The following is an 8,763-nucleotide window of genomic DNA, read 5'->3' on the forward strand; positions in this document are numbered from 1 at the left end:
ATAGGAACAACATGGATCAACACTTACTTGTATGTATTGTTGGTTTGTACATGTGTGCAGGGCGCCATGAAGCTCTATGTCAATATTAAAACAATTTGCACATAAAAGGTATTGGACCTTAAAAAAAAATGTATGACTGTAGATTTTGTCATGTGAAAAATAGTAATAATGTGCAAGCAACCTATTTATATTTATAAGAAATGATATTGGTACAAGCCACGATTATAAGAATTCTATATATAAAGGTTTTTAGATGGAATTTATGATCTGGGTAATATTTTTGTGTTCCCTCCACAGTAACCCGTGTGGTACGTGTGATCAGTCAGCTTAGGGGAAACTTGCTGCTGGTTGGTGTTGGGGGCTCTGGTAGACAGAGCCTGTCTAAGATGGCTGCCTCCATCTGTGAGTACCATGTATTCCAGGTAGAAGTCACCAAACAGTACCGCAGACAGGAGTTTAGAGAAGGTGAGATCAGACACACTACTGTTTCACTTACAGATGTTTGAGAAAGTGAAAGCATGACATCTGACACCTTCCACTATTTGATGAATAATGTCTACCTTTGTACAGTTAGTTCCTCTCATCCCATCTTTAATCAGCTACATGTGCAATTTTTGTCCTTGCTTTAAGACATCAAGAAGCTGTACCGTTTGACTGGTGTGGACAACAAGCCTACAGTCTTCCTGTTCAATGACACCCAGATTGTAGACGAATCCTTCCTAGAGGACATCAATAACATCCTGAGCGCTGGAGAGGTGCCTAACCTCTACAAGCCAGATGAGTTTGTTGAGGTCTGTATTGGCTTCAGATCTTTTTGGCCTCTTGTCTGTCCGTCTATTTTAATGTGTATTTGCATATTTATTCTATGAAGTCAACAGGTGAAACACAGGAGGTCAGTTAAAACCTAATTCCAATTCTCATAACATGTTTATGTTGTCGCTCTTCCTCTAGGTGTGCAATGCTCTGTCAGAGTCTGCCAGGAAAGACAAAGTGGTGGAGACTCCTGATTCCTTGTTCAGCTACCTGATAGAGCGAGTCAGGAACAACCTGCACATAGTTCTCTGTATGAGCCCAGTGGGAGAGCCCTTCAGGTATCTTCTGATACTGTTTCCTGCTCCACACTGTGTCCTATTCTATAACCTTCACAATATGTTCCTCCCTCCCCTTTTTTTCTCTTCTCTTCTCTTTGAGGATCCTTTTGGTCTTGTTATAGATACACACATTTATGTAAATTAACAGTATGAATCACATTGCAGTCCTTATAGGCTGAAGAGTCACAGCACATCAGCAGCTTCTCTCTAGCAGCTGTATGTATATAGTTGCCCTAACAAAAAGGGATAACATGAAACAAAGAATTTTACTGTCATTTTATTTTACACACAGTTCTGGCCTTCACAGTAGTGTCCACATAGGGTCTAATAGTTTATCTTTCTATAACTGGACTGATTTTTTCCATTATCTTAAATTAACTGAATGGAGGTGTGATTTTTCCCCAATAATATGCTTGTTGCTGCACTCTGCAGTACTCTGCTGCAGAGGGGTACGTCTCAGAGGAACTGAGAGGCACAGCTACAATGAGGACAGTGAGTCGTGCCTCACCATGAGACAGTATGTTAATGGCTGATTGATGCTGACCTGAGGCTTGTTGTATTACAAACACTGTGGATGCTGTGATAGAGAGGGCCGGCTGTCTGCCCACACAGATGTAATATGGACACAGATGGACACAGATTTTGTATTACTCATTTTCTCTTTCCCTTGTCACACGCACACATTTCTTCTCACAAAAACACCTCTTCCCCCTCAAGCATTGATGGCCTGGTTGTAATTAGTGGCACAGGGTAGTGGTCACACATAATGCTACTAATTGGGCTGGCAGGCTCCATTACCCAGAGTTTATCACCGTTCTCTGGGTGACGAGGCGTCCTGGACCTCTGACCACTAGCTGCTGGCAGGATCCATATCACATTGCCAGAGCTCGGGGAGCCCTGCTGCACCAATAAACAAGCTAAAGTCAAACCCATACTGTTGGTATTGTGTACTGTAGGGTACTGTTGTACTTTACTGTAGGAGGTTCTCTCAAAAGGGTCTGTTAAGAACTTTTGTATCATTCTGCCTAAAGATAGCCAGTGTTATTTACACATCTATTTTAAGGTACCCATCTGAAAAGAGAACCTTTGCAGCAAAAAAATTTAGTTTGAATGACTTTGAAGCATGTCCAGCATGCATACTGGTTTATTTATTCTTTCAGGTTGTTTTTTCCTGACCAACCTCCAACAGACCACTGTTAACAGACCATGTTTATGCAGGGCTATGGTGGGGATCATTATATCAACAAGTTATAGTATATCTGAATATTAATAAACTAATTAATAATTTCATAAATGGCTGTTGGCAACAGGAACCGCATCCTTCAGTACCCAGCGCTCGTCAACTGCACCTCTATTGACTGGTTCTGTGACTGGCCTAAAGATGCTCTGTTGGAGGTAGCTGAGAGGTACCTGGATGGACTGGAGCTGGGCTCCTTGGAGGGGGTGAGGAATGCACATAAAAACAGACACGAAAACACATGTGATTACGTGTGGGCACTTCACACTGTTATACTGGCGCCTGTTTAACACTATTATGCATTCATAGATGCATTCAATGATAGAGGAGTAGAGGATGGCTGTTAGGGATAAAGGTAGACACCTGGACTTGACTGAAAAGTTTTTCACATTAAGAGCCATTTTTGTGCCCACCAAGCCTTAAATTGCATTTCAAATTACAGTGCGAACTTTCCTACAGTACCTCATTCATACTAGGTTTTATAATCCTTTTCTAGGGGATTGATATCACTTGATACCACTTCAGTGTCAGCTGCTGGGTCCATATTATTATAGTCTTTCCCAAAAGTTTACTAGCATTATATAGTATATCTTTAGTTTAGAAGCTTAGAAAACTGAACTGCACTGTACTGTCACACTTAATATCAGTCTCCACGTCAATGAATAAATAATAAATAATTTGAATCATTAAGTTGCATTTGCTGTTGTTTCTTTTGTGTCAAATATTTTTTATGTTTTATGATGCAGATTCAGACGAAGGTTGCCAGTATATTTGTGACCACACACCAGTCAGTAGCACATATCTCCCAAAAGATGAAGGTGGAGCTGAAGAGACATAATTATGTGACACCCACCAACTACCTGGAGCTGGTGTCTGGATACAAGAAGTAGGCACTTTAAAACTTTCTCCTTTGCTTATTTTTGCGTCTCTTTTCTTCTCCTCTTACACCACCTTCTAATGCTGCATGTGTGTTGTGAGGGTCACACAGATGGTTAACAAAGATAAACTCAGCTGGTTCTGTTGCCGGCTCTGAGTGTGAGCGTGCACACCTAAAGTTTACATACATTAGGCGTGGGTACTTTGCGTACTTTGGGTTTTTCATGCATCGTAATAGAGCTAAACCAGCACAAGCAGGAGCATAACATAACCTGGTTAGTTCTATTGTGGCAGGTATTCACTTTACTTTTGCTATCTGTCTTCTACTACTATAAGTTGTACTAATGCTCTGCTGTAGACAAATCGCTCTGTATGTCTGTTCAATTCACTAAATGCCTTTCAATCATCTGATTGCGTCTTTTATATGTGTGTGTGTGTCTGTGTGTCTCCGTCTTCGTCTCCATCCAGGCTGCTGGCAGAGAAACGCAGTGAATTGGGGGAACAGGTGAGCAAGCTGCGTAACGGCCTTTTCAAGATCAGTGACACTCGGGAGAAGGTGGAGGCCATGTCTGTAGAGCTGGAGGAGGCCAAGAAGCAGGTGGCCAAGTTCAAGATACAGTGTGACGAGTACCTAACCGACATTGTACAGCAGAGGATAGAAGGAGACAGGCAGCAGAAGGTAAGCAAAACAAACATGTTTACATACACAAAAATTGCTCAATAGATTAAAGGTATAGTTTGATTAAGGCATTTTTACATCCACCAATTATCCTATTGGATTTGAGAAAGTTTACATTACTGGTTTATGTTGGGAAGGGTGGTAGTAGCAGTAGTAATAGGAAAGAAGCATATAACAGTCATTGACACATTGGTGTTTGTGTTTGTGTTGAGGCGGTGAGTGCTAACAGTGAGAAAATCGGGGCAGAAGAGTTACAGTGTAAAGCTATGGCTGAGAATGCACAGAGAGACCTGGATGAGGCCCTTCCTGCCCTGGAAGAGGCCATGAAGGTAGGTTTTTGTCCTGTAGATTGTTTTAATCCTGCCAGTCTCCCTCTGTGTGGGTACATTTGTCCTTATGGTCTCACTTTGTTCATTATTATGCCTTTTAGATTCATTTCTGTGATATTTGACCTTTCATCTATTTGGCTGCTCTTCAACACTGATGTAAGCACCTGTCATTTGACTGTGTGCTTTCTGTCTGTCTAAATTTTAATTAAACATATCTCAGCAAGCAGTATACTTGCCTTTTTACATGCACACATTCTCTATTCCTTCCTCTTTTTGTACAAAGGCTCTGGAGTCTCTGAATAAGAAGGACATGACAGAGATCAAGTCGTATGGGCGTCCCCCAACACTTGTGGAGACCGTGATGCAGGCTGTCATGACCCTTCTGGGCAAAGAGCCTACCTGGGCAGAGGCCAAGAGACAGCTGGGTGAGAGACAGCAGAATTTTGAGATTGATGAAGGAAGAGTTTAGCAAAGAAACTAAGTAACTGGGTGCTCCAAAAACCACAACAGCTTGTGTACAGTTACACTAAAGAAAGAAAAGATGTAATTGGAAAAAAGGGGATTGCGGATACTGTATATTTTATTGAACTCGAGGTATAAGGTACAATCCTCCTCAGTGCAGTGGGGCAAACAGACACCAAAATAGAAAAAATAAAACAAAAGTAGTTATGGGCAAATTGAACACACTCTTTCTACACACTCAAACTGTAGTAACAGATCTTAAATAGAATTTATTAAACAAATTATCACAAAATTACAAAACGTCTCTATAGGGTTGTTTGATACCATTTGGCATTGTCGACACAATATATTTAATTGTGTCCTCTGCTGAGCGCTCATCACTGGATGTGAGGGTTGCCTACAGTCTCTAACACAAGGTGGTCTAGATTGAAGAGTGGTACAATGGAAATTGGGAAAAAGGGTAAAATTAACATATTTTGGTCACTTGTTTACATAATTGTGACTTTGATGGTACATATGGTAGTGGCACCAAAATTGACTTTAAAAAGCTTCTTTAACAGCAACACTAAAGCGATCTGGCCTTATTTGTCCATGAAGCAGTTATACTCTTGTCTTTTTCTACAAACTCTTATACACACAACATATCTGTACTGTGTTTTGTTGTGAGAAACGTATGCATAATTATTGACATCTAATGAATTGTAATTATTGAAATGCTCCTTTCCTTTTCATCTCGATTGGAAAGTACACTCCATTTATATGTGGCAGTATACAAATATATTATATATATATATAAAAGAGTGAAAGTTCAAGTTTAATTATACATTTTTCAATAGATACTGGGATTTACCCTAAACCTATGTTTTTAAGTGGTATACATTGTAATGTTTGCTGGAGCACAAGTGCAACAATTATTTTACAAACTGCACTACATTTCCCTCTTGCTAATGACAGAGATGTAGATTCATAACTGGGGAGAACACAGCAAAGGTCCAAAACATCTTTTCCTTTGAGAACAATGATTCTTAGGAATAGGAACAGGAATAGGAATGAGAGCTATGTTTAAATATAATTGGGCAAAACATTTTTGATTTTCATGGTTTTCTGACCCTATGTGACCTTGACATGTTTCTGGCAGGTGAGTCCAACTTCATCAAAACATTAGTTAACTTTGACAAGGACAATATATCGGACCGTGTGTTAAAGAAGATTGGCCAGTACTGCAGACAGGTAGACTTCCACCCAGAGATCATTGGCAAAGTATCACTGGCGGCCAAATCCCTCTGTATGTGGGTCAGAGCCATGGAGGTAAGAGGCTCCACTATAACACACACTCACTTACCATAAACGCACAATACTATACACATAATAATTTGTAATTAATTATTGTTTGAATAGCTGGTTATTTAATGCATGGACTCCATGGAACTAATTTTGAGCACAATGCATTACGTGCATTCAAAGTTTTGTTTCCTATTTTAATATATTGACTTGACAAATAGGAGTCTCATTGCTATACAACAGCAAAATATGTATCTATTTGTTAAATGAATACATGAAGAGGAAAACAGGAAGCTAAACTAAATCCATGGATGTGTACACTGTTCCTCCAGGTTTATGGACGTATCTTCAGGGTGGTGGAGCCAAAGCGGGCCCAACTGAACGCTGCCACAGCCCAGCTAGCAGAGAAACAGGCTTCACTGGCTGAGGCTCAGAACAAACTACGAGAGGTATGGAGCCCAGTGCATCTAGTTTATATATGAGTGCAACAGTGTATTAAGTCCAATTTAAATATGACAAAATCAATATAATATAACTGCTGTGTGTGTGTGTATGTGTGAACAGGTAGCGGAGAGGCTAGACCAGTTACAAAAGCAGCATGAGGAGAAGCTGGCCATGAAGGGGAGTTTGGAGAAGAAATCAGAGGAGATGGAGGTTAAACTGGACCGAGCTGACAAACTGGTGACTGGACTTGCTGGAGAGAGGGTCCGCTGGGAGGAGACAGTTGCTGTAAGTCATATACATGCACACACACATTATACACAAAAAATAATAACCCTTATCCTACTCAAAAACTAAAAATGTGTCCTTTCCAATGTTATTTGTGTGTGTTTGTGTGTGTGTGTGTGTGTTCTTCAGGGTCTTGAAGAAAACATGGGATACCTGGTAGGAGACTGTTTGCTAGCAGCATCTTTCCTGTCCTACATGGGACCTTTCCTTTCCAACTATAGAGATGAGCTGCTTGCCATATGGATGAAGGAGGTGAGACACACTCCTTCTACAGTTATTAGCAAGTCATGAAGGAGAAGTGTAAAAGTAAAGAAGTTTAATTCAGTTTTATGTTGTATTTCTAACTAACCCAATTTTTTATTCCATTTTTTTTTCTCTCTCTCTCATCTCTCTCTTTCTTTTAATGTTGCTCTCTGTTTGCCTTTTCCTCAGGTATGGGACTTACAGATCCCATGCACACCAGGGTTCAGTTTTGCCGCTTTTCTGTCAAAGCCTACAACAGTTAGGGACTGGAACATTCAGGGCCTGCCTTCTGACGCATTCTCTACTGAAAATGGAGTTATCGCCACCCGTGGAAACCGGTCAGTACACAATTTGTTGTTAAAGAGTTTGATAAGAGTAGCTGCAGTGAACATACGACTTACATACTTGGAGTTTGAATATAGTTGTTTTCACTGTACAAAACGTGTTTCATACCGTAAATACTAGTTTACTTGTATTTCTTTCCCTTCTTTCAAGATGTCCCCTGATGGTGGACCCTCAAGGCCAAGCTCTGAAATGGATCAAGAATATGGAGATGCAGAGAGTGAGACTGAGCAATCTTATTTTGATTCCTATTCAATTATTGTGACATTACTGTCGGAGAATTACATTTCTCGAAAAATCATGGATATTTGAGTGTCTGCAAAGGAAACACAGAATATTTTTTAGACAAGTCAATGGAGGGGAACTTATTCTGTGATAATGTGAATATGCCTTTACTTCTCTTGATCATTCACTATACTTTTCTTTCTCTATGTAAAGCAGTTTTAACCTCAACCTTTAACAGATCAAGAAAGGAAATTAGTGTATTGAAGACCTAACATGAAAACTTGAGCCCTTGTTCAGGCCTTAGTTTCTTTCTGTCCTCCTGTGTGTGTCCATATGTGCAGGGTCTGACAGTAATAGACCAAACGACTGTGACTGAACTTCTGTTTTCCCCTACGGCACCTTTTCTCCCTCTCCTTTCTTTTTTCTGACCAATTCCTTATTACTGTGTGTGCTATACATAACACTTTTCCCCGTTTGGTCTGTCTGACCTTTTACTTTCTTTCTCTCTTTTCAAGCCTCTGCCCTGTTGTCACAGCGTGACATTTAGGGATAATTAAACTGCGGCAGTAAAACAGTAGATTGCCACTGTGTTTTTCAGTGATGCTTTTGTATAGAGGTCAATTCCTCATGTCAAGTCTCTCTCAATCTGTCTATCTTCTTTGATCTCAATGACATTAATTGAATGTAGGTTATATAAAAGTATATAAAGGCTATATATGATATATTTCTTTGTCTGTCCTCCTGTGTGTCCACATGTGCAGGGTCTAAAAGTAATAGACTTTCAAATGCCAGACTACCTGAGGGTGCTGGAGAACGCCATCCAGTTTGGGAATCCTGTTTTGCTGCAGAATGTCCAAGAGGAGTTGGAGCCCTCTCTCAACCCAGTTCTTAACAAGTCCCTGACACGGATAGGTCAGATACACACACATCTTCAGCTTAATATGAGGGCTGCCTGAATACTTGGTGTGTATGGGTGAACATCTGTGTGCGCTTTTTCCAGGCGGCAGACTGCTGTTGAAGCTGGGTGATAAGGAGGTGGAGTACAGTCCAGAGTTTCGTTTCTACATCGCCACCAAGCTGTCTAACCCCCACTACACACCAGAGATTTCTGCAAAGACCACCATAGTCAACTTTGCTGTCAAGGAGCAGGTCTGTGTGTCTCCTTATTTATGTGGGTGTGTATTCTCATTTGTGTGCACATACAGTTTAAGAGTATGAGTTGCTGCCTTAACTCGTCTGTTTGTGTATGGGATTGTGTGTGTGTGTGTG

The 8,763-nt window shown here is 40.5% G+C and overlaps 1 protein-coding gene across 1 annotated transcript in view; it reads left to right on the forward strand.

The window, feature by feature from the left end:
• dnah2 (dynein, axonemal, heavy chain 2) overlaps positions 1–8,763 on the forward strand; it is a 56,776-nt gene that overhangs the window by 33,768 nt on the left and 14,245 nt on the right. The window contains 16 exon segments of the mRNA XM_035675725.1: positions 298–465; positions 631–791; positions 952–1,091; positions 2,402–2,534; positions 3,075–3,214; positions 3,673–3,883; positions 4,096–4,212; positions 4,496–4,637; positions 5,813–5,982; positions 6,288–6,404; positions 6,520–6,684; positions 6,814–6,936; positions 7,117–7,265; positions 7,423–7,489; positions 8,256–8,406; positions 8,495–8,643. Of these exon segments, the coding sequence (XP_035531618.1) occupies positions 298–465; positions 631–791; positions 952–1,091; positions 2,402–2,534; positions 3,075–3,214; positions 3,673–3,883; positions 4,096–4,212; positions 4,496–4,637; positions 5,813–5,982; positions 6,288–6,404; positions 6,520–6,684; positions 6,814–6,936; positions 7,117–7,265; positions 7,423–7,489; positions 8,256–8,406; positions 8,495–8,643 (2,303 nt within the window).

This window comes from Morone saxatilis, unplaced genomic scaffold, assembly GCF_004916995.1.
Source record: "Morone saxatilis isolate NCDOM2014 unplaced genomic scaffold, NCSU_SB_2.0 Contig4, whole genome shotgun sequence".
NCBI classification, from domain to species: domain Eukaryota; kingdom Metazoa; phylum Chordata; class Actinopteri; family Moronidae; genus Morone; species Morone saxatilis.